The 26,047-nt window shown below is 41.9% G+C and overlaps 1 protein-coding gene across 4 annotated transcripts in view; it reads right to left on the bottom strand.

Moving 5' to 3' along the window:
- The window catches only part of DNAH11 (dynein axonemal heavy chain 11), a 356,336-nt gene that overhangs the window by 1,798 nt on the left and 328,491 nt on the right, over nucleotides 1-26,047 (bottom strand). For all 4 annotated transcript variants that reach the window (XM_042967928.1, XM_042967929.1, XM_042967930.1 and 1 more), the window contains 4 exons: nucleotides 16,772-17,014; nucleotides 7,779-7,961; nucleotides 7,584-7,699; nucleotides 61-173 (listed from right to left, as the gene is read on the bottom strand). In XM_042967928.1, coding sequence (XP_042823862.1) covers nucleotides 61-173; nucleotides 7,584-7,699; nucleotides 7,779-7,961; nucleotides 16,772-17,014 — 655 coding nt within the window. The remainder of the gene's footprint in view (nucleotides 1-60; nucleotides 174-7,583; nucleotides 7,700-7,778; nucleotides 7,962-16,771; nucleotides 17,015-26,047) is intronic.

The following is a 26,047-nucleotide window of genomic DNA, read 5'->3' as shown; positions in this document are numbered from 1 at the left end:
GCAGGGCAGGTGAGGCAGGATTTGTGCCAGAAGCTGGGGCCACCCAGTTGGAGCCCTTACCAGTTAAGAAGGACTGAGGGTTGAAGAAGCCAGGAAGCCATACCACAGCTGGAAGGGCAAGATCGTGGGTCCAGGTTTCAAGTTCCCGGCATCGCAAAAGGAGGTCATTAAACCTGGTGAACACGAGGTAGGAGGAAACAAATGCACTTTTTAGTAATAGAGTTTTCCGATAAGGTGAAGTAGATTCTTAGAGCATGAACAGGGGAAGGTCAGAGAGAGAAACAGAATAGGAAGCAGACTCCGAGCTATCGGCACAGAGCCCGATGTGGGGCTCAAACTCACGGACTGTGAGATCATGACCTGAGCCGAGGTCGGACACTCAACCAACTGAGCCATGAGGGCGCCCCGATGAAGTAGATCCCTTTAAAGAGATTTTTTTTCCTGTTGAAATTTTATAACTATTACCACCAGGGACAAGAAACACTGAGAAATGTGGAAAATTCATCTCTACTTAATTTTATTTAGATGCTCTTAGTGATACATGGTAACCACACCCAGGTGATGTGTGTATAATCCACCTGACAGGCTCCAACAGAGTGTGGACAAGGTGTGTGCGTGGCAATGCATGTGTGTGTAAGGATTGGGGTGGGAGGGATGGCTGCTGGGAAGGGCAGAGGCAGTAGAGCCCAGACAGTGGACTTTCCATATACAATAGTCAGGAATGGGGAGGAGAAAAAGCTAGTAAGGGGAAACCACACCTCTGAGCCTCTGCATGACTGTGGTTTGGGAAAATGAGGTTTTTTTACCTAAGTTCAGAACTCATCACAACAGTTTTTCAAGGAACGAGACCAACTCTCACAGAGGCTATGGGAAAATGAGCTTCTCTGATAAAATCAGGAGACCTGTCAAGCTTTGAAATGTAGGATTCAGGGCTCCCAGAAAGAGAAAATGGAGCGTGGGTATGTTAAAGCCAGCAGGGAGTTCTCTAGGGTGAGGGCCATGCGGGCTAGCCCTGAAGTTTCCTGGCACCTGGTTTGGTTACGTGTTACAAAAGCAGCAAGGCTGATGCTCACATTCACACTTGGGTCACTACAAGTTTGTTGTAATGCCTGCCAGTTTACAGCATGGCTCTTACCTGCCCCATGCCAGTTCTTCCAAATCTCTGGTTTAGGGAAAACATAACTGACAAGGCAACGAATAGGAAAAGCAAAGACTTTCAGGGCCACTTGGGTGGCTCAGTTGGTGAAGCATCTGACTTTGGCTCAGGTCATGATCTGGTGGTTCATGAGTTCAAGCCCCGCATCAGGCTGTGTGCTGACAGCTCAGAGCCTGGAGCCTGCTTCAGATTCTGTTTCTCTCTGCCCCTTCCCTGCTTGTGCTCACTCTCTCTCAAAAATAAATGAAACGTTAAAAAATAAAAAAAGCTTTTTTATCTAAAAATGTTACCACAAGAGGCTTTGCATTGTAGCCAAATTACAACAAGTTTTTAAAAAGGGAAATGATTGCCTGTGTAAACAAGATTCTGGTTTGGAAATGACCAGGTAAGAAAAAGGAAATTAGGAAGAAAAACATTTTAAAATGAAATGGAAAATACACAAAAATAAACTCAGAATGGATGAAAGACCAAAATGTAAGACAGGAAGCCATCAAAATCCTAGAGGAGAAAGCAGGCAGCAACCTCTTTGACACTGGCCACATCAAGTTCTTTACACATCTCTGGGGGCAAGGGAAACAAAAGCAAAAATGAACTGTTGGGACCTCATCAAAACAAAATGCTTCTGCACAGGGAAGGAAACAATCAGCAAAACTAAAAGGCAATTGACAGAATGGGAGAAGATATTTGCAAATGACATATCAGGTAAAGGATTAGTATTCAACATCTATGAAGAACTTATCAAACTCAACACCCAAAGAACATAATCCAGTGAAGAAGTGGGCAAAAGACATGAATAGACACTTCTCCAAAGAAGACATCCAGATGGCCAACCGACACGTGAAAAATGCTCAACATCATGCATCAGGGAAATATAAATCAAAACCACAATGAGCTGTCACCTCACACAAGTCAGAATGGCTAACATTAACTCCTGCAACAATAAATGTTGGTGAGGATGCGGAGAAAGAGGATCTCTTTTGCACTGCTGGTGGGAATGCAAGCTGGTGCAGCCACTCTGGAAAACAGTATGGAGGTTCCTCAAAAAATTAAAAATAGAACTACCCTACCACCCAGCAATTGCACTACTAGGTATTTATCCAAGGGATATGGATGTGATGTTTCAAAGGGGCACATGTACCCCAATGTTTATAGTAGCGCTATCAACCATAGCCAAAGTATGGAAAGAGCCCAAATATCCATCAATGGGTGAATGGATAAAGAAGATTGGTATATATATACAATGGAATATTACTCGGCAATCAAAAAGAATGAAATCTTGCCATTTGCAACTACGTGGATGGAACTGGAGGGTATTATGGTAAGCAAAATTAGAGAAAGACAAATATCCAAATATCCAGGGAGGGGGACAAAACATAAAAGACTCTTAAATATAGAGAACAGAGGGTTGCTGGAGTGGCTGCAGGAAGGGGGATAGGCTAAATGGGTAAGGGGCATTAAGGAATCTAATCCTGAAGTCACTGTTGCACCATATGCTAACTTGGATGTAAATTTAAAAATTAAAAAATGAAATAAAAAACTTGTGTACAATTTGAGGAAATTTGGGTTTTCCTAAATTACAAATTTGACTCTGTAAAATCAGGGACATACCATATTTCCAGAAAATGTGACCAAGAAAAATCAATGCCAGGACACATTTTAATATAGACCAAAGACAGAGAATCCTCTGGATAGCAAGGAAAAAACATGAAGTCTTTTAGAAAAGGAGAAAGAAAGTCAGCCACAGACCCCTATACAGCAGCATTTGATCAGAGCAAGCCACGCTGCCTACAAAGCCCCCAACAGTGAGTGGGTTCAACTTTTTTTTTTTTTTTTTTTATAACCAGCCAGCCCGTCCTTTGAGTATAAAGACCGCTCATTATATGGCATAAAATAAGGCAGCAAATCCAATGAACAAGAAGGCTGAATCATCCAGCAAATAAAAACAAGAGAGATCTGAAGGACTCAATATATTTAAAACCCTGAGAAAGAAACTAGAATAATAGTCGTAAAAACAGGAAATTACGAAACCAAGTTGGGTACTTTCTCTGATTTCAGTATAAACAACTTGGAATTGAAAAATTGATTTTGGACAATGAAATTTTCTTTTTTAATTAAACATTTTTTTTTTTTTTAACATTTGTTCTTTTTTGAGAGATAGACCGTGAATTGGGGAGGGGCAGAGAGAGAGGGAGACAGAGAATCTGAAGCAGGCTCCAGGCTCCGAGCTGTCAGCACAGAGCCTGACATGGGGCTCGGACTCACAAACCCTGAGAGCACAACCTAAGCCGAACTTGGATGTTTAACTGACTGAGCCACCCAGGTGCCCCGAGGACAATAAAATTGTAAAAGTTAAGGGGAGACACACAGTAAACCGGAAACCATTGAAGACAAAATGAAGTCCACCCACCCCCCCAGAAGTGATGAGATCAACCAGGATATAGCAGAGACAGAGACTGAAAATAAGAGTTCAGATAAGTAAACACAATGAAGATTATGAGGAAGATGGCCTTTATTGGGAGACATAAGGGCTGAGAATTTTTCAGGGTGGAAGCAACGGGTAGACATACACACTTACAATAGCACACAGGAGCAAGTAGGATACAATTTTAAAAGCCCACATCTAAATACATCAGTAAAACTGCAGAACATCAATAGTAAAGAAAAAAATCTTAAGAACTTCCCCAGAGAAAACAGATTAGTTGTGAAGGGATGACAAGTACACTTAAGAACAGTCTCATCAGCTATAATAAATGCCAGAAAACCATGGAGTTAGCAAACTCAAAGCGCCGAAATTATTCGTATGCTGGAACTGCAGGTTACCCATAGTACAAGAGCGTAGGGAAAAAGATTCTGATAAAGAACACCATTTGCTCCCCACCATATATACTGAGAGCCCTGGTATAGATACTGTCTTTCAGTGAAGAGAGACGGGGGCCCAGAACAAAGGAGCCCAGAATCAGGTGTAAAAAGCAACAAAGGAGCAAAGACATCAACACATGTTGTCAAAGTAAAAATAATACTATAAACAAAAATATTGTGGTTTAAAATTAGGTTGAATTACAATTGCAGACCAGAGGAGGCAAGAGGGAGATTAAAGTGTTGACTTTACATTATATTAGAACAGTCAACTATGGGGGTACCTGGGTGGCCCAGTTGCTTGGGTGTCTGACTTCAGCTCAGGTCACGGCCTCACGGTTTGTGAGTTCAAGCCCTGCACAGGGGCTCTGTGCTAACAGCTCCTGGAGCCTACTTCCAATTTTGTGTTTCTCTCTGCCCCCTTTCCCACTTGCACTCTCTCTCTCTCTCTCAAAAATAAACAAACATTAAAAAAGCCAAGTGTGTAGGCTACAATGTAAAGCGTCTCTGCTAAAACAAGGATAAGCATGTAATAAAACTGTTAAAACTGACAGAAGCCTGAAAAACATTGCAATAAAAGTAGAAAAATATAGAAATAAGCACAAAATAAGATGGAAGTCCAAAGTTACCATTATGACAAAACTTAAGTACAATATATTTTTTATTGGAAATATAAAATTTGATTTGGGGGGCACCTGGGTGGCTCAGTCAGGTAAGCATGCAATTTCAGCTCATCTCACGGTTTGTGAGTTCAAGCTCTGCATCGGGCTCCATGCTGATAGTGCAGAGCCTGCTTGGGATTCTCTCCCTTTCTTTCTGCCCCTCCCCTCCCCTCCCAAAACTAAAAAAAAAAAAACTTGGACATCCACAGCATTCACAGAAATCCAGTGAGTAGCTTTGCTCACTCTTCCTGCCAGTTGTTTGTTGCCATCTGTGTTCCTTCCACATTCTACCTTCCTTTTTTTTTTTTAATTTTATTTTTTAGTTTTTAGAATTTACATCCAAGTTAGTTAGCATATGGTGCAACAATGATTTCAGGAATAGATTCCTTAATGCCCCTTACCCATTTAGCTCTTCCCCCCCCCCAACCCCTCCAGCAACCCTCAGTTGGTTCTCCATATTTATGAGTCTCTTCTGTTTTGTCCCCCTCCCTGTTGTTATATTATTTTTGTTTCCCTTCCCTTATGTTTATCTGTTCTGTGTCTTAAAGTCCTCATATGAGGGGCGCCTGGGTGGCTCAGTTAAGCGGCCGACTTCGGCTCAGGTCACGATCTCGCGGTCTGTGAGTTCGAGCCCCGCGTCAGGCTCTGTGCTGACAGCTCAGAGCCTGGAGCCTGTTTCAGATTCTGTGTCTTCCTCTCTCTGACCTTCCCCCATTCATGCTCTGTCTCAAAAATAAATAAATGTTAAAAAAAAATTTTTTTAAAGTCCTCATATGAGTGAAGTCCTATGATTTTTGTCTTTGTTTAATTTCACTCAGCATAATACCCTCAGTTCCATCCACGTAGTTGCAAATGGCAAAACTTCATTCTTTTTGATTGCCGGGTAATACTCCACTGTATATATGTACCACATCTTTTTTATCCATTCATCCATCGATGGACATTTGGGCTCTTTCCATACTTTGGCTGTTGTTGATAGTGCTGCTATAAACGTGGGGGTGCACATGTCCCTTCGAAACAGCACACCTGTATCCTGTGGATAAATGCCTAGTAGTGCAATTGGTGGGTTGTAGGGTAGTTCTATTTTTAGTTTTATGAGGAACCTCCATACTGTTTTCCAGAGTGGCTGCACCGGCTTGCATTCCCACCAACAATGCAAAAGAGATCCTTTCTCCACATCCTCACCAACATCTGATGTTGCCTGAGTGGTTGATGTTAGCCAGTCTGACATGTATGAGGTGATATCTCATTGTGGTTTTGAACTGTATTTTCCTGATGAGTGATGTTGAGCATTTTTTTTCATGTGTTGGTTGGCCATCTGGATGTCTTCTTTGGAGAAGTGTCTATTCATGTCTTTCACCCATTTCTTCACTGGATCCTTTGTTTTTTGGGTGCTGAGTTTGATAAGTTCTTTATAGATTTTGGACACTAACCCTTTATCTGATATGTCATTTGCAAATAGCTTCTCCTATTCTGTCGGTTTCCTTTTAGTATTGCTGATTGTTTCCTTCACTGTGCAGAAGCTTTTTATTTTGATAAGGTCCCAGTAGTTCATTTTTGCTTTGATTTCCCTTGCCTCTAATGATGTGTTGAGTAAGAAGTTGCTGCAGCCAAGATCAAAGAGGTTTTTGCCTGCTTTCTCCTCAAGGATTTTGATGGCTTCCAGTCTTACATTGAGGTCTTTCATCCATTTTGAGTTTATTTTTGTGTATGGTGTAAGAAAGTGGCCCAGGTTCATTCTTCTGCATGTCACTGTCCAGTTTTCCCAGCACCACTTGCTGAGGAGCCTGTCTTTATTCCATCGGATATTCTTTCCTGCTTTGTCAAAGATGAGTTGGCCATACATTTGTGGGTCCATTTCTGGGTTCTCTATTTTGTTCCATTGGTCTGAGTGTCTGTTCTTGTTGCACCTTCCATTCTTATGTTGGCACACCTCCCTACACAGCAAACACCTGGCTGCCTATGTGGCAGTTCCAAGGTGCACACATTTTCAGTGTGTAGCCCACAGCGGGTCTTGAACTCATGACCCTGAGATCAAGAGTTGACACTTAACCAAGTGAGCCTTCCAGGTAGCCCAAAGTTTTGTTTTTAAGATTTTATTTTTAAAGTAATCTCTATACCCAACATGGGGCTTGAACTCACAACCCTGAGATTAAGAGTCACAGGCACCCCTCATTTGGAATTCCCATGGGGCCTTCCAATTTAAGGTTCAGAGGACCATTCTCGTTCATGGAAGAAAGACTTAGGAAAGTATGGATTAAAGAAAATTCCATACCAAAAAGACAGGAATGGAGGGAACCTTTCAAACTTTGTGTGTTGACTATGAAGGCCAAGGAGCAGTTGGAGAGAGCCCTGGCTGTGAGGGAGCTGTGAATGTTCATCCATGGCTTTGGGACACCTCTCTCCACTCACAGCCACACACAGAAGCAGTTGGATTTATGGTGTACTCTACTATGAGCTTTTAAAAGTCAGCTTTGAGATGGCATTGGTAATCACTGGCTTCGAAAATAAGGTATGAAGGGACACGAAAACAAACTCAGGTTACCTCCCATGGCCATTTAAATAAGTGAATGAAGGAATTTTATTCCCTACATTTTTGACATGATAAACTGAGAAATTAGGAAGGTCAGGTATTTTGTTCAAGATTAAATAGCTAATAAGTAAGGGGCTGTGACCCCTTGCTTTGACCCTGATTTTCACCTGATTTTTCACTGATTTTTACCTTTGGAGCAACCCACAAAAGACACTCAGGAACAACTGGTGGTAGTTTGCACAATTATACAAAGTACAGCCCCAAAGTACTCATAAAGTATAGCCTTCACAGTTCTTCTGACACAACAGTAACTCAGAATGCTGAACCAGCACCCAGGTGGAGAAAGGCCAGTGGGAGCAGGGAGGGGGTCGCTTACCAGTGGGCCAGGCCATAAGTAGATGGATACGCCAGTTTGCTCCAAGCGTCTGGCACTGTGTCATAACTCAGCTGGGACTGCTGGGCTTCCATGTCAGGAGATAACGTCAGCTCCCCCTTGCATGGAGAAAAGAGGACACATAGTGAGTGCCCTCCAATGTGGGAAAACCTGCTCTGGTACCACTTTTAAACTCACCTTCCAACCAAGGTCTAATTGTTGAAGTGACACACGGATTTCCCGAAGAAGAATATTCATCCTCTCACATTCTTGGAAGCAAACAAGAACATAGGGGCTTCTGTTTGAGGTTTTTTGCATTATCTCCGCCATGTTGAACTCTTCTGGAAGTTTCTCCAAAATGTCATCCAAGACATTCTTAACCTTAAATCATTAACACACACAAAATTTAGCTCCTTTGTATTTCGTTTTTTTAAAGATTCTTTTAAAGTTTATTTTTGAGAGAGAGAGAGAGACAGAGAGAGAGAGAGAGAGAATATGAATTCCAACCAGTCTCCATGCTGTCTGCACAGAGCCCTACGTGGGGCTTGAACTCAGGAAACCACGAGATCATTGCCTGAGCCAAAACCAAGAGTTGGATGCCTAACCAATGAGTCAACGAGGTGTCCCCTTTGTATTTCATTTTTAGTCACAGGGACACTATCCTTGATGTTTGGAAGTCCCAGAATCTATCCCACAACTCCCAATGATGCTTGCTAATGCATTGAAAACATGTCCGCCACTCCGTGGAGGTGGGCAGATGCACTGCCAACTAGCTCAGCTACCTGTACATGACCGCAGCCCCTCCCCTTCTTTAGATCCCACCAGGGAGGAGCTACTATTTGTAGTTTTTTCACTGGTAGCATTTGGGGAATTGAAGAACTGTCATGAATTCCATTTCACTTGTGCGTGTCAAGACACAATCAGAGGAAGTGGAACCCCAACATCTGGGTATTACGTTTTGTAATCCGCTAATTAAAAAAAAATCATTTTGAAAGTCACACAAACCGGAGAGGGAAGATGGCGGCGTAGGAGGGCGCTGGGCTCACCGCGCGTCCTGCTGATCACTTAGATTCCACCTACACCTGCCTAAAGAACCCAGAAAACCACCAGAGGATTAGCAGAACGGAGTCTCCGGAGCCAAGTGCAGACGAGAGGCCCACGGAAGAGGGTAGGAAAGGCGGCGAGGTGGTGCGCGCTCCAGGGACTGGCGGGAGGGAGCCGGGTCGGACGGGCGGCTCGCCGGCCAAGCAGAGCCCCCGAGTCTGGCTGGCAAAAGCGGAGGGGCCGGACGGACTGTGTTCCCACAGCAAGCGCGACTTAGCGTCTGGGAGGTCATAAGTTAACAGCTCTGCTCAGAAAGCGGGAAGGCTGGAGGACAAAGGGAGGGAGAGCTGCTGAGCCCCCGGACAACAGAGCTCAGCTTGGCGGGGAACAAAGCCGCTCACCAGCGCCATCTCCCCTGCCCATCCCCCAGCCAAAATCCCAAAGGGAACCAGTTCCTGCCAGGGAACTTGCTTGCTCCGCGCAAGAGCCAAACCTCCGGCAGTGGATCTGACTCCCTCCCGCTGCCACAGGGCCCCTCCTGAAGTGGATCACCTAAGGAGAAGCGAGCTAAGCCTGCCCCTCCCGCCCCCCGTGCACCTTGCCTACCCACCCCAGCTAATACGCCAGATCCCCAGCACCACAAGCCTGGCAGTGTGCAAGTAGCCCAGACGGGCCACGCCACCCCACAGTGAATCCCACCCCTAGGAGAGGGGAAGAGAAGGCACACACCAGTCTGACTGTGGCCCCAGCGGTGGGCTGGGGGCAGACATCAGGTCGGACTGCGGCCCCGCCCACCAACTCCAGTTATACACCACAGCACAGGGGAAGTGCCCTGCAGGTCCTCACCACTCCAGGGACTATCCAAAATGACCAAACGGAAGAATTCCCCTCAGAAGAATCTCCAGGAAATAACAACAGCTAATGAACTGATCAAAAAGGATTTAAATAATATAACAGAAAGTGAATTTAGGATAATAGTCATAAAATTAATCGCTGGGCTTGAAAACAGTATAGAGGACAGCAGAGAATCTCTTGCTACAGAGATCAAGGGACTAAGGAACAGTCACGAGGAGCTGAAAAGCGCTTTAAATGAAATGCAAAACAAAATGGAAACGACGACAGCTCGGATTGAAGAGGCAGAGGAGAGAATAGGTGAACTAGAAGATAAAGTTATGGAAAAAGAGGAAGCTGAGAGAAAGAGAGATAAAAAAATCCAGGAGTATGAGGGGAAAATTAGAGAACTAAGTGATACACTAAAAAGAAATAATATACGCATAATTGGTATCCCAGAGGAGGAAGAGAGAGGGAAAGGTGCTGAAGGGGTACTTGAAGAAATTATAGCTGAGAACTTCCCTGAACTGGGGAAGGAAAAAGGCATTGAAATCCAAGAGGCACAGAGAACTCCCTTCAGACGTAACTTGAATCGATCTTCTGCACGACATATCATAGTGAAACTGGCAAAATACAAGGATAAAGAGAAAATTCTGAAAGCAGCAAGGGATAAACGTGCCCTCACATATAAAGGGAGACCTATAAGACTCGTGACTGATCTCTCTTTTGAAACTTGGCAGGCCAGAAAGGCTTGGCACGATATCTTCAGTGTGCTAAACAGAAAAAATATGCAGCCGAGAATCCTTTATCCAGCAAGTCTGTCATTTAGAATAGAAGGAGAGATAAAGGTCTTCCCAAACAAACAAAAACTGAAGGAATTTGTCACCACTAAACCAGCCCTACAAGAGATCCTAAGGGGGATCCTGTGAGACAAAGTACCAGAGACATCACTACAAGCATAAAACATACAGACATCACAATGACTCTAAACCCATATCTTTCTATAATAACACTGAATGTAAATGGATTAAATGCGCCAACCAAAAGACATAGGGTATCAGAATGGATAAAAAAACAAGACCCATCTATTTGCTGTCTACAAGAGACTCATTTTAGACCTGAGGACACCTTTAGATTGAGAGTGAGGGGATGGAGAACGATTTATCATGCTACTGGAAGCCAAAAGAAAGCTGGAGTAGCCATACTTATATCAGACAAACTAGACTTTAAATTAAAGGCTGTAACAAGAGATGAAGAAGGGCATTATATAATAATTACAGGGTCTATCCATCAGGAAGAGCTAACAATTATAAACGTCTATGCGCCAAATACCGGAGCCCCCAAATATATAAAACAATTACTCATAAACATAAGCATTCTTATTGATAAGAATGTGGTAATTGCAGGGGACTTTAACACCCCACTTACAGAAATGGATAGATCATCTAGACACACGGTCAATAAAGAAACAAGGGCCCTGAATGATACATTGGATCAGATGGACTTGACAGATATATTTAGAACTCTGCATCCCAAAGCAACAGAATATACTTTCTTCTCGAGTGCACATGGAACATTCTCCAAGATAGATCATATACTGGGTCACAAAACAGCCCTTCATAAGTTGACAAGAATTGAAATTATACCATGCATACTTTCAGACCATAATGCTATGAAGCTTGAAATCAACCACAGGAAAAAGTCTGGAAAACCTCCAAAAGCGTGGAGGTTAAAGAACACCCTACTAAAGAATGAGTGGGTCAACCAGGCAATTAGAGAAGAAATTAAAAAATATATGGAAACAAACGAAAATGAAAATACAACAATCCAAACGCTTTGGGACGCAGCGAAGGCAGTCCTGAGAGGAAAATACATTGCAATCCAGGCCTATCTCAAGAAACAAGAAAAATCCCAAATACAAAATCTAACAGCACACCTAAAGGAAATAGAAGCAGAACAGCAAAGGCAGCCTAAACCCAGCAGAAGAAGAGAAATAATAAAGATCAGAGCAGAAATAAACAATATAGAATCTAAAAAAACTGTAGAGCAGATCAATGAAACCAAGAGTTGGTTTTTTGAGAAAATAAACAAAATCGACAAACCTCTAGCCAGGCTTCTCAAAAAGAAAAGGGAGATGACCCAAATAGATAAAATCATGAATGAAAAGGGAATTATTACAACCAATCCCTCAGAGATACAAACAATTATCAGGGAATACTATGAGAAATTATATGCCAACAAATTGGACAACCTGGAAGAAATGGACAAATTCCTAAACACCCACACTCTTCCAAAACTCAATCAGGAGGAAATAGAAAGCTTGAACAGACCCATAACCGGCGAAGAAATTGAATCAGTTATCAAAAATCTCCCAACAAATAAGAGTCCAGGAACAGATGGCTTCCCAGGGGAGTTCTACCAGACGTTTAAAGCAGAGATAATACCTATCCTTCTCAAGCTATTCCAAGAAATAGAAAGGGAAGGAAAACTTCCAGACTCATTCTATGAAGCCAGTATTACTTTGATTCCTAAACCAGACAGAGACCCAGTGACAAAAGAGAACTATAGGCCAATATCCCTGATGAATATGGATGCAAAAATTCTCAATAAGATACTAGCAAATCGAATTCAACAGCATATAAAAAGAATTATTCACCATGATCAAGTGGGATTCATTCCTGGGATGCAGGGCTGGTTCAACATTCGCAAATCGATCAACGTGATACATCACATTAACAAAAAAAAAAGAGAAGAACCATATGATCCTGTCAATCGATGCAGAAAAGGCCTTTGACAAAATCCAGCACCCTTTCTTAATAAAAACCCTTGAGAAAGTCGGGATAGAAGGAACATACTTAAAGATCATAAAAGCCATTTATGAAAAGCCCACAGCTAACATCATCCTCAACGGGGAAAAACTGAGAGCTTTTTCCCTGAGATCAGGAACACGACAGGGATGCCCACTCTCACCACTGTTATTTAACATAGTGCTGGAAGTTCTAGCATCAGCAATCAGACAACAAAAGGAAATCAAAGGCATCCAAATTGGCAAAGATGAAGTCAAGCTTTCGCTTTTTGCAGATGACATGATATTATACATGGAAAATCCGATAGACTCCACCAAAAGTCTGCTAGAACTGATACATGAATTCAGCAAAGTTGCAGGATACAAAATCAATGTACAGAAATCAGTTGCATTCTTATACACTAACAATGAAGCAACAGAAAGACAAATAAAGAAACTGATCCCATTCACAATTGCACCAAGAAGCATAAAATACCTAGGGATAAATCTAACCAAAGATGTAAAAGATCTGTATGCTGAAAACTATAGAAAGCTTATGAAGGTAATTGAAGAAGATATAAAGAAATGGAAAGACATTCCCTGCTCATGGATTGGAAGAATAAATATTGTCAAAATGTCAATACTACCCAAAGCTATCTACACATTCAATGCAATCCCAATCAAAATTGCACCAGCATTCTTCTCGAAACTAGAACAAGCAATCCTAAAATTCATATGGAACCACAAAAGGCCCTGAATAGCCAAAGTAATTTTGAAGAAGACCAAAGCAGGAGGCATCACAATCCCAGACTTTAGCCTCTACTACAAAGCTGTCATCATCAAGACAGCATGGTATTGGCACAAAAACAGACACGTAGCCCAATGGAATAGAATAGAAACCCCAGAACTAGACCCACAAACGTATGGCCAACTCATCTTTGACAAAGCAGGAAAGAACATCCAATGGAAAAAAGACAGCCTCTTTAACAAATGGTGCTGGGAGAACTGGACAGCAACATGAAGGTTGAAACTAGACCACTTTCTCACACCATTCACAAAAATAAACTCAAAATGGATAAAGGACCTGAATGTGAGACAGGAAACCATCAAAACCTTAGAGCAGAAAGCAGGAAAAGACCTCTCTGACCTCAGCCATAGCAATCTCTTACTCGACACATCCCCAAAGGCAAGGGAATTAAAAGCAAAAGTGAATTACTGGGACCTTATAAAGATAAAAAGCTTCTGCACAGCAAAGGAAACAACCAACAAAACTAAAAGGCAACCAACGGAATGGGAAAAGATATTTGCAAATGACATATGGGACAAAGGGCTAGTATCCAAAATCTATAAAGAGCTCACCAAACTCCACACCCAAAAAACAAATAACCCAGTGAAGAAATGGGCAGAAAACATGAATAGACACTTCCCTAAAGAAGACCTCTGGATGGCCAACAGGCACATGAAAAGATGTTCAACGTCGCTCCTTATCAGGGAAATACAAATCAAAACCACACTCAGATATCACCTCACGCCAGTCAGAGTGGCCACAATGAACAAATCGGGAGACTATAGATGCTGGCGAGGATGTGGAGAAACGGGAACCCTCTTGCACTGTTGGTGGGAATGCAAATTGGTGCAGCCGCTCTGGAAAGCAGTGTGGAGGTTCCTCAGAAAATTAAAAATAGACCTACCCTATGACCCAGCAATAGCACTGCTAGTAATTTATCCAAGGGATACAGGAGTACTGATGCATAGGGGCACTTGTACCCCAATGTTTATAGCAGCACTCTCAACAATAGCCAAATTATGGAAAGAGCCTAAATGTCCATCAACTGATGAATGGATAAAGAAATTGTGGTTTATATACACAATGGAATACTACGTGGCAATGAGAAAGAATGAAATATGGCCTTTTGTAGCAATGTGGATGGAAATGGAGAGTGTGATGCTAAGTGAAATAAGCCATACAGAGAAAGACAGATACCATATGTTTTCACTCTTATGTGGATCCTGAGAAACGTAACAGAAACCCATGGGGGAGGGGAAGGAAAAAAAAAAAAAAAGAGGTTAGAGTGGGAGAGAGCCAAAGCATAAGAGACTGTTAAAAACTGAGAACAAACTGAGGGTTGATGGGGGGTGGGAGGGAGGGGAGGGTGGGTGATGGGTATTGAGGAGGGCACCTTTTGGGATGAGCACTGGGTGTTGTATGGAAACCAATTTGACAATAAATTTCATATATTAAAAAAAAAAAAAAAAAAAAAAAAAAAAAAAAAAGAAAGTCACACAAACCAAAAATGCCCTTTAAGCTTGAGCTAATTCTGGTGACTTTATGATGTTGCCCTTTCCAACTGACACAGCCTAAAATTTGGGGAAGCAGTTTAGATCAACGTTTTCAACAACGAGGAAGCCTCTGTCTTCTTTACTTATTGCCCTGAAGAAATAAAAATCTTATACATTAAAGACGCAAAGATGCATACAGTACTTCAATGTGCATGCTTAGTCTATCCGGTCTCACTGAGCTACGGAAAACCAACAAATACCTAAAGTAGACAAGAGAGTGAAGATAGTGCTGTCTGTCTTCAGCCCCAGGCCACTTTCCCTCTCCCACTGATTTCTGGGATTACTGCCTACGGTTCTGACAGCATTAACAGCAAGTTGCTTTAGCGCCCGGCAGGTAATTTTTCAGGTCCTGCAGTCTTATTCTTCTACCATAGCTGCACAAAGTACAAAACAGTTTAGTAGGCAAGTTAGGTAAAGGGGTGGCTTTTGGAATCAGCTGGAGTTTGATTTCCTTCATTGGCCCTTTCTAGCTGTCTAGCAAATCACCTAAACTTAATTCTGTAACAGGGATCCTGATAGTACTCAGAGCTGTTGAGAATTAAATGGTTTCTTCCTAAAGTACTTTATTAAGTGCTTAGCATATAGTAAGCACTCAATAAATTCGTTGCTACAATCTGTTTGCCTATTTGGGGTGTTGAGGTATCTCAAGAGGTTTGCTTTGTAGTTTCTGGTTTAACGGTCAGCTTCTTTGTTGGAAAGAATGAAACCCAAAAAACAAAATGAAGACCTCATCTACCTCTCTGCTTGTGTTAATACTATAGCTTTTGCCAAATGGGTGATTTTTTTTCTTTTTCATCTTCTTAAGAAAAAAAAAGGTGTAACATTCAGATAAGGGCGATGTTAGCATATGGGATAAAACACCACACAACAAATCCTAAAGCCTCTAAATGACAACGAGTGCCTCAACAAATGGCCATATTTCAAGAAATAATACAGAAAATTCCTGAGACCTCACGATAAGGAAATCTGAGAGTGTGTTCCAACAACCTGATCCTTGTCCCTCAAATCCTGATTAATAATTGTGAGAGGGGAATATGGGCTAATTTATGTGGGGAAAAATAAACTAGTAAGGTTTTAAGTTAACGAGAAATAAGATTTTAATCTAAATGTAAAAAAAGATAGCATTTGATGTCCATTTCTCATCCCCATCATTCTAGGCAATAGATACCTTCAAAAGAATAACGCTAAAAGCAAAACAAAACAAACCACCACCACCACCACCAAAAACCAATGCCAGTCTCCCAAGATAATCTGATAAAGACATCATAAAATGACAGAGCCAAAAACACACAGAGTAAAAAAGCAAGTCACAGATTTGGAGAAGAGGTTTGCCATACGTCTATCTGACAAAGGATACACGTTGAGAACAGAGTCCTTACAAATCTGTAAGAAAAACATTGACAACAATTTTTAAAAAATGGGCAAGAAACTGGAACAGGTACTTCACATGAGATTCTACTCACATGGCTATAGCCCCATGAAAAGATATTCAGCATCATCCCTTGACTAAGGAATGCAAAGTTAAAACCATGATGAAATACTACCTTTCACAAAACCTCAAGGAAAGAGAACAGGGGACACTTGAACACTGCTGGTGGGAGTGTAAGTGGTACAAGCACTTTTGAAAACTGCTTGGGAATATCAACTGAAACTACATGTTACACCCGGTGATCCAGCAATCCCACTTCTCAGCAGAGAGGGTAAGAAGTATGAGTGGACGCCTCTGGGAGTTGCCAGTGCTGGGTGACAAGAGATTACAAGAATGTTCATGGCTGGGATATTCGTAATAGTGAAAAGCTAGAAAGAACCCAAACATCCAACTACTATAGAACCAAGAAAAAATGGCATATTCATACAATAGAATATGAAACAAAAATGAATCACTAACCCATGCAACAACATGGGTGAATCTCACAAATATAACACAGAATGAAAGGAGCCAGACCTAAATAAGTACACAGTGCATGAATGCATGTATTTGAAGTTCAAACACAGGCAAAGCTAACCTATGGTGACAGAGGTAAGATGAATAGTTACCTTTAGATGGGAGAGGGAGGGATATACTGACCCTGAGTGTTGGAAATGTTATGTATTTTGATCTAGGTGGTGGTGAGATAGTTGTATAGAAAGGGAGAAATTCATTGAGTTGTACACGCAAGATTAGTTCCACAAAAAAAGAAAGACCCTCTACCTTTTCTTCCGTGGACTGCCCCAGCTCCTCACTGACGAGTACATTCCTGGGCTGCATCTCCAGCAAAGTTCTGAAGAGAGTGTTCGACATCACCGTCAGGAATTCTATTTCAGCATTTGGGTGGAGGCCATACAGTGCTGGGCTTTCTGGAGGAAGCCTCTCCTCTATGTACTGGTGGTAGCCTGAATAATCTAGATTAGGTGGGGCTGCAAATCCTGGGGCCAGCGTCAGTTCATCTTCCACCTTCGACCACAAAGGAACAGAGTCAGTTATTCCAAGTCTAATTGGGCATGAATCTTCACATCCTAAAATATTTTGAGAACGCTCTTAACAAGAAGGTCCCGGTGCGATGCTGGATAGGTAGCGGGCTCTCTAAAATGTTTCACAACCCTTTTGTAATTTGATCATTTGGCCCTGTGTTTGGCACCAGGCTGACCTCTGGGGAGGAGTCCAAGGAACACACATGAATCCCTGCCCCGAGAAGCCTTAGTCCACAGTTTGCCCAGGGCAACATGGTACCTGAACACAGCTGAACCATCTGCCATGTATTGGTCACCCCATCAAATGCTTCAAGTCACTGATTATCCCACACATCTGCAAACATTTTGTAGAGAGAAATGGAAATTAGGAGTAACTTCCCCAGGCAAGATGTTTGATTTAAATCTTAATTCTGAATGCATCTTAGTATGGCTCTATAGGTTTTACTTTCCTAATGTACGCACTTGCCATAATACTCTTCAAGTTATTTTTTACACGATACAGAGTTCTATGTACTCATACTGAATAAACAGGAGTGTGTATATGTAAGTAACAATTTAGAGGGCACTATCTACAAAGGGTCAGCTCAGTGACACTTCCTCATGCCTTTGAGCCACTCAGGGTAGAGCCCACACTGCTCGCCTCCAGATCCACAGACCCGGGACCGGTGTTGGCACATACTGATGCTCAGTACACAGGTGCCTAATGAATGAACGGCGGGAGCGAGGAGGCATTTATCATACCCATGTACTTCATTAAGGCTGCGGTAGAGGAAGACATTCCACATAGAGGAAGGACCTAAAGAAAGGCAATGTAAAGAGCAATACCAAACCTAAGTTATGTGAATACAGTTCTTCAAAAGGTGACAAAAGAATTTACGGACATGATTCTCTTACCAGCGAGGAACAGAGCCAGTCAAGTACTTAGAATGGACTACCTCACTCAGCATAATCTCAGATTTTTACCTGATGTTTTTAGTCGCCAGGGACCCTAACAAACCTGTTTTGATTTTCCTAATCTCTCTTGCTATTAATTCTGGCTCCATGTGCTTAAATGTACAGAGGGGTGTGACTTTTAACACTCACCTAATGGAGCTATTTTAGGCTTAGATTTTCTAAGTCATTTTCTGAAATCGGGGTTTTTCTCTCCAATTTTGTACGTTGTGCCATCTGGTCCCCTCACTCTCACCCAGAGGCAAAGTGAATATGCACGAATGTTTATTCAGTACTAAGTACTCATCACCTAGCATACCACAACAAGCCTTGGAAATATAAAAGGTTCATATAATCTAGTTCTCAAGGGACTCACTGTCTGATGGGGGACAAAAGAAGTGATTTTCTTCACAAGCATGTCACCTGTGAATAATGGCAGTTTGTTCCTGCTCAGACCTACAATTCCAGGTTTCCTAGAGAGCCTGAGGCCTCAGAGACAATGCTCAGTGGCTGGCTGTGAATTCCAAAGGCTTTTTAAATATTTGAGTCAGCATTTCTCTTTTGCACTAGGAAGATTTCCAAGTTAATCTAGTCTTTTATTTTGTGACAAACAAATCTTGACTAATGCATATGAGAAGGAGCAGCTCGGACCATCTTCCCCACCAGCATCTATTAGCTTGGTTTGTTTCACTCATTGATCTGCATTTTCTATCATTTCACATTTATCTATCAGAATAATCAATTGCCATCTCACTGATTCAGGGTGACCAAAACAGAACTGTGAGGGACAGTTCAACTCATATTTTTATTCTACAAGATAAATTAGTCAAAATAAAAATATGGGCACGAAATACCAATAATGAAACCAAAAGTTAGAATACATACAAACCAAACTTTATTCTCTAAAAACAAGAACCTGGTCTTCCCCGATGGTGCTCACTAGACTGTTGAAATTTTAAGAGCCACAGTTAAATTGCCTTTCAATTAAAAACAGAGTTTTAAGCAAAGAAACAAACCCAAAAGTGGAACCACTTAAAAACGTTAAAATGCCATGGGGACTGCAAATTTGTTTCAGCGCATATTCCTACAGTGCTGGTGGGAATGCAAATGGCTGTACTTTCTGGAGAGACGGGCAGTCTTTACAAACAGGCCCAAAGTGACTTTTATATGTTCGTTAATGAGCAAAACAAAAGAGCCACAAAGGAAAGGTAAGGGTTTGAGGTTTACAGCCAGCCAGATGTGGTTCAGTTCCCATCCCTGAAAGGTTTGGTTGCCGGTGGCCTTTCAAAATGACAGTTTATCTGAGTTTCAATCTTGTCAGTGAAGTGATGTTCCTCATAGCAGCCTACTGATAGTGGCTGTGGGAATTTACACGTGTGCAAACAGCTAGGCACGCCGTAAGCAGACTTTTACGTTAGTTAGAGTCTTTTCTGCGTCCTAGGAACATTCAGGTACATTTTGATTTTCTGGAAGGAAAAAGACAACCTGAAGAAAGTTCCACTCTAAATTCCTACCACGATGTCAAAGTTTGAAAAGTGAGCTTTAGTTGATACGGGTACATATGTGTTCTCTTTCTCCTTTAAGAACACTGTAAAGATTTCAGTGTGTTCAAGGACGCCTGGTTCTGAATCCCTTCCCACTCAAGGCCTTCATGAAAAGCTCCTGCTTGTGGACGGGGTCAGAACCGTGCAGCTCTCTGCCTACTGACCACTATCTTGCCTTTGGGACAGGGCTTTTGAGAAGGTTACTGTTACTCCTCAAAGAATCAATAGTTCTAAAGAGACATTTCTCCAAAGAAGATAAACAAACTGCCAATCAGCACATGAAAAGATGCTCCACATTAGCGTTCAGGGAAATGCCAATCAAAACCACAATGCAATACCCTTTCACACTTACCGAGATGGCTTAAAAAATGTGAACAAGGGTGTTGGCAAGGCTATGGAGAGAGTACAACACTGATACATTGCTGGCAGGGATATAAAATGGTACAACCACTTTGGAAAACTAGTGTGGCAGTTCCTTCAAATGTTAAACAGAGTTACCATATGATCCAACAATTTCACTCCTAGGTATATACTCAAGGGAAAAGGAAACACACGCCCACACAGATACTTGTTCATAAATGTTCATTTGCATCGTTATTCATGATAGCCAAAAAGTGGAAACGACCCAAATGTCCGTCAACTGAAGAACGGATAAAGAAACGTATCCATACGATGGACTGCTATTTGGCCATAAAAAGGAAGCACTGACATGTTACCTATAGCATGGGTGAACCTTGAAAACGTTAAGTGAAAGTGAACACAGAAGGGTACATATCCTACCACTCTATTTATAGAAAATGTCCAGAACAGGCAAATCTAAAGAGACAAAAAGATTAGTTGTTGCCTGGGGTTGGGGAGTTGGGGAGAGGATGTTGAGTGACTCCTAATGGGTATGGGGTTTCTTTGGGGGGATGAGGTGTTCTACAACAGACTGTGGTAAGAGCTGCAAAAAAACCCGTGGATTGTTCAACTGAGATTGGGAAGTTTCAATTTATCTCAATAAAGCTATTAAAAAAAAATGGGATCATACTCAAGGAGAACAAGCCTCCACTTAATGAAAAAAAAAATCAAGGATTTGAAGTCCTTGTTGGAGAAATCAGTGGCAGGTGCAGTTATTAGACATTGGGAAAGCCAGAATCCTGCCTCTCTGTTGACTCTGTATGACTGTTGTCCTTCTTACATTTTGCTTTCTGATATTCAGGCATTTATTTTATTTTTTTTATTACTTTTTAAGTTTATTCATTTTGAGACAGAGAGAGAGAGAGAGAACAAGCAGGGGAGGGGCAGAGAGAGAGGGAGAGAGAGAATCCGAAGCAGGCTCCATGGGGTCAGAACAGAGCCTGACTCTGGGCTCGTTGTCACGAATGATAAGGTCATGACCTGAGCCAAAACCAAGAGTCAGACACTTAACTGACTCTGCCACACAGGCGCCCCTGGTTTCTGGTATTTAATAACACTCACCTCCTCTGCCGTCTCTCAAAGTATATGATAAGAAGTTCCCAGTTTATTGTGAGTCTAAACGAGTGTATTTTCCCTAAATGCCATGGCCTCAAAGTGCTGTGAGGAATTTTCAGAAATCACTCGAAGTTAAATTATATTATCATGATGTCTTTAGAGCTGACAGGTGCATTAGTGATTTTGTGGACAGTACCTTCATTTTACAAGTGAATACACTGAGGCACACAGAGGTCCTGCACAAAGCTGGACAGCAAGTTAGTGGCAGAACCAGAAGCTAGAGCTCTGGTCTCCTGGATTGTCAGGTTTTGTTTGCGATACGACCCTGTGGCACCCTCCATGCACAGTGAGGACACGAGTCAGTGTTTTGTTGACCTCTGCCCCAGATACCACAAACAGATCTGCTCTCGCAATGATGTAGCACACTGCAGACAAAGTCTGTGCTCTGGGGAGTCTGATTGTGAGTTCAAATCCTGGTTTAGCTACTTACCAACTGTGCGACCTCTGTGAATCTGGCTTTCTTTTTTGATTACATGGGATATCAATACCCATTTTGCACGATAATGGTGAGGAGAAGAAATAATACTCATGAATTGTGTAGTACTGACCTCTGGCACAGAGCAGGTTTTTAATAAATGGTTTTCATTGTTATAATCATAGGTAATAGTCAACTATGAAATACATATCATGAAACTTTATACTTATAGATAAAATACCTTCCATTTTTAGCATGTTGTTCTAACCTTGTACTAATGTTCAAACCTGACAATGGTTGTTTTGTAGATGAGGAAACTGAGGCTCAGGAGATGTGTCTAAAAACAAATACAGGGGGAATCCAATGTGAACCCTAGTATTGTTTATTTCAGCTCAGCCTCCTAATTGTTACCCTATATTACCAGAACAGTTTTTTTTTTTTAATGTTTACCTTTGAGAGAGAAAGAGTGAGAGCGAGAGAGACAGAGACAGAAAAACTGTGTGTGTGTGTGTGTGTGTGTGTGTGTGTGTGTGTACGCACAGAGTTGGGGCAGAGAGAGAGAGAGGCAGACACAGAATCTGAAACAGGCTCCAGGCTCTGAGCTGTCAGCACAGAGCCTGACACAGGGCTCAAACTCATGAACTGTGAGAACATGACCTGAGCCACCCAGGCGCCCCACCCAGTGCTCATCCCAACAAGTGCCCTCTCCTCAATGCCCATCACTCATTTTCCCCTCTCCCCTGCCCCCCATCACCCTTGGTTTGTTCTCTGTATTTAAGAGTCTCTTATGGTTTGCCTCCTTTCCTCCCTCTGTAACTATTTTTCCCCCTTCCCTTCCCCCCTGGTCTTCTGTTAAGTTTCTCAAGATCCACATACGAGTGAAAACATGTTATCTGTTTTTCTCTTATTTCACTTAGCATAATACCCTCCAGCTTTTGGGTGACCTGATACCTTATTTTCCAAAAGTAACTTACTGTCTCACCCGTTTAGCATTGCCAAATATACACCTTACGTGGAAGAATAATTAATAATAATTCCCTAACTCTGACCAGAGAGCCCCTAAGGCACACTGCTGTCAGGGAACCCTCTCCCAGTGCAACCTCACTTACCCAGCAAGAAACTTACTCAGCCTCCTAAAGGGCAATACCACTGAAAACATTCCGAGGGAAACTTTAAATCCCACACCATTAATGGGTTGCTCTCTTGATCATGTTTCAGTGCAACCAAAGATACTAATTTCTAAATAAGTTAACCCACATGAGAAGTATTGAAAAGACTTCCTGCAAATGCACAAGTGTTAGATTAAGTTCCTACTATAAAAAGCAAGAGCAGGAAACATGTGCAAGCGAACAGAATAACTGGGGTTTTGCAGCATCTAACACCAAGTCAGTAAGTGCTTTTAACTTCCTTTGTTGAGTTGAGAAGGCAGCACTGTCTGGGGCGGAGGCAAGACAGCCAATGATGCATTTCTTTCTTTTTAAATTATCTATTTATTTTTATTTTTTTATTTTTTTTAAATTTTTTTTTCAACGTTTCTTATTTATTTTTGGGACAGAGAGAGACAGAGCATGAACGGGGGAGGGGCAGAGAGAGAGGGAGACACAGAATCGGAAACAGGCTCCAGGCTCCGAGCCATCGGCCCAGAGCCTGACGCGGGGCTCGAACTCACGGACCGCGAGATCGTGACCTGGCTGAAGTCGGACGCTTAACCGACTGCGCCACCCAGGTGCCCCATTTATCTATTTATTTTTAAAGGGTTACTTACATATTTAAGTAATCACACCCAACATGGCACTGGAACTGAAAGAGATCAAGAGTCACGTGCTCCACCCACTGAGCCTGCCAGGTGCCCTCCCTGCAAAAGAAGCATTTCGATCCTGGAAACGTCAGCAGATCTGCATGGAAGGGTGGATACGGAAATTTCTAAAGGGTTCACACACACTCCAGTGCCGTTCCTGAGGTTCTATCGTCTCTTATGTATTGTACAACTCTGTGAACGGGAGCTCAGCCTTGTGAAGGTTAATGGACTGCCTAGTTTGGCAACAGTAATTGGCTCCCTATCCTCAGGCCAGAGCCTTGAGAGGGAACATCAGCAGGAGCTTCTCATTCTGCCCCTTGACCTCCACCATCATTTGGAGAAACCAACCTCTGTAAAGGTCGCATGCCCAACACTGTTTATCTTTCCCATCTCCATGGAAACCTACTCCCAGACCTCTTCTGAGGAGTGATTTCCAATTGTATTAAATTGAAAGTGTCTTTCTGACCTGTGAAATCCTGCTCATTAGAACTAAGGAAAGACCAGGAGACTCTCCGCAAAAAAAACAAATAATGGTCACACAGCAGCAAAGTTTTTTTTGTTTTTGTTTTTTGGTTTTTTTTTGCATTGTTCCCAAATTGTTTAACATTAAAAGTAGCAAAAAAAAAAAAAAATCTGTCCCCAATTTTCTATATTAGACTACATACAATATAACCTATTTTCTTATATGTGATTATATTACTTCTCAAAATAGACTCAAGGAAGGGTATCAAAATTACGTAATGCTTTTAGGAGACGAAGTTCAGAGAAATTATGAACAGGAGGTTGCTCAAACCATTAAAAAATATGGCACTACTTTCTATTATATGTTTATAGTCCTTGGCATATTTTATTTTATTTAAATTCCAGTTAACATACCCTGTAATATTAGTTTCAGGTATGCAATATAGTGATTCAACCCTTCCATACATCACCCAGCGCTCATCACAAGTGCATTCCTTAATCCCCATCACTGATTTTAGTCATCCCCCCACCCACCTCCCTTCTGATAACCATTGGTTTATTCTCTGGCTAAGAGTCTGTTTCTTGGTTTGCCTCTTTTTTTTTTCTGTTTGCTCATTTGTTTTGTTTCTTAAATTCCATATGGAATCATATGGTATTGTTTTTTCTCTGACTTATTTCACTTAGCCTAGTACTCTCTAAATGCCTCCACATTGTTGGCACATGGCAAGATTTCATTCTTTTGTATGGGTAATATTGCATTGTGTGTGTGTGTGTGTGTGTGTGTGTGTGTGTGTGTGTATCTCACATCTTTATCCATTCATCTGTCAATGAACACTTGAGCTGTTTCCATAATTTGGCTATTGTAGATAATACTGCTATAAACAACAGGATGCATTTATTCCTCTGAATTAGTATTTTTGTATTTTGGGGGTATCTAGTAGTAAGATTGCTGGATCATAGGGTAGTTCTATTTTTAACTTTTTGAGGAAACCTCATACTGTTTTCCAGAGTGGCTGCACCAGTTTGCATTCCCACCAACAGTGTAAGAGGATTCCCCTTTTTCCACATGCTTGACGACACCTCATTTCTTATGTTATTAACTTAAGTCATTTGACAGTATGAGGTGATACCTCATTGTCATTTTCATTTGTGTTTCCCTGGTGATCAGTGATGTTGAGCACCTTTTCATTTATCTGTTGGGCATCTGTATGTCTTCTTTGGGAAAATGTCTGTTCATGTCTTCTGCCCTTTTGAGAGAGAGAGAGAGAGCACAAGCCCAGGAGGACACAGAGAGAGAGGGAGACACAGAATCCAAAGCAGGCTCCAGGCTCCGAGCTGTCAACAAAGAGCCTGATGTGGGGCTCGAAATCACAAACTGGGAGATCATGACCTGAGCTGAAGTTGGACGCTTAACTGACGGAGCCACCCAGGCACCCTTCTTCTGACCATTTTTTAATTGGATTATTCATTTTTTGAGTGTTAAGCTTTATAAGTTCTTTATGTAGTTTGGCTACTAACCCTTTATCAGGTATGTCATTTGCAAATATCTTCTCCCATTCTGTAGGTTGCCTTTTAGTTCTGTTGATTGTTTTCTTCACTATGCAGAAGCTTTTTATTTTGATGATGTCCCAACAGTTTATTTTTGTTTTTGTTTCCCTTGCCTCAGGAGACCCATCTAGAAAGAAATTCCATGGCCAATGTCAAAGAAGTTACATTGGCACTATGTTAAACACAGTTGGTGTCTTGTTCAAGCAAAAACAAAGATGGCGTGGTCCAGGGTGCCTTGCATTTCTAAGAAATAAGGCAACGGCCATGAACATGGAGGCCTTGCTGAGAGAGCATGAAAAAAAGTGTGGCCACCACGTGCAGTTATTTCAATATGGAAAACAGGGACTGAGCACGTTTTCCAGGAATGCAGCCTGGACGCAAAATGAGTGCCTATTTGATCTGTCCAGATATTGGGTTGGTAAAATGAGAAATAGGAAAAGGAGTGTGGTCTCTTTCAACTTCCAGTACAGTGGGTACTCTACCCTTCCTCACAGACAGAAAAACTGAGTTCTCACATCACATTTTTCCTGAGGATGTACATAGTTAAGAGTTAGTGATCAAAATTTAGAATACTCCATGGCTTCTGTGATGGGGAGAAAACTATAAATTTCACTTATATTAGAACCCCAAATTGAAATCAGTACACCTATCTTCTGGCTGGAGCTCTTGCCCATGGGAATGGGTTGTCCTGGGGCAAGCCACGCTTCAGTGTCTCCCTGTAAAATAGGCTAACGGTGTCAGTTCTGCATACCGTCCAGGGTTATTCCAAAGACCCGGACAGTCGGTGAATGTGCCCTTCACCTG

Source organism: Panthera tigris, chromosome A2 (genome assembly GCF_018350195.1).
Source record: "Panthera tigris isolate Pti1 chromosome A2, P.tigris_Pti1_mat1.1, whole genome shotgun sequence".
Lineage (NCBI taxonomy): Eukaryota > Metazoa > Chordata > Mammalia > Carnivora > Felidae > Panthera > Panthera tigris.
The sequence above is the reverse complement of the archived record's forward strand: the minus strand, read 5'-3'. Positions and strand labels throughout refer to the sequence as shown.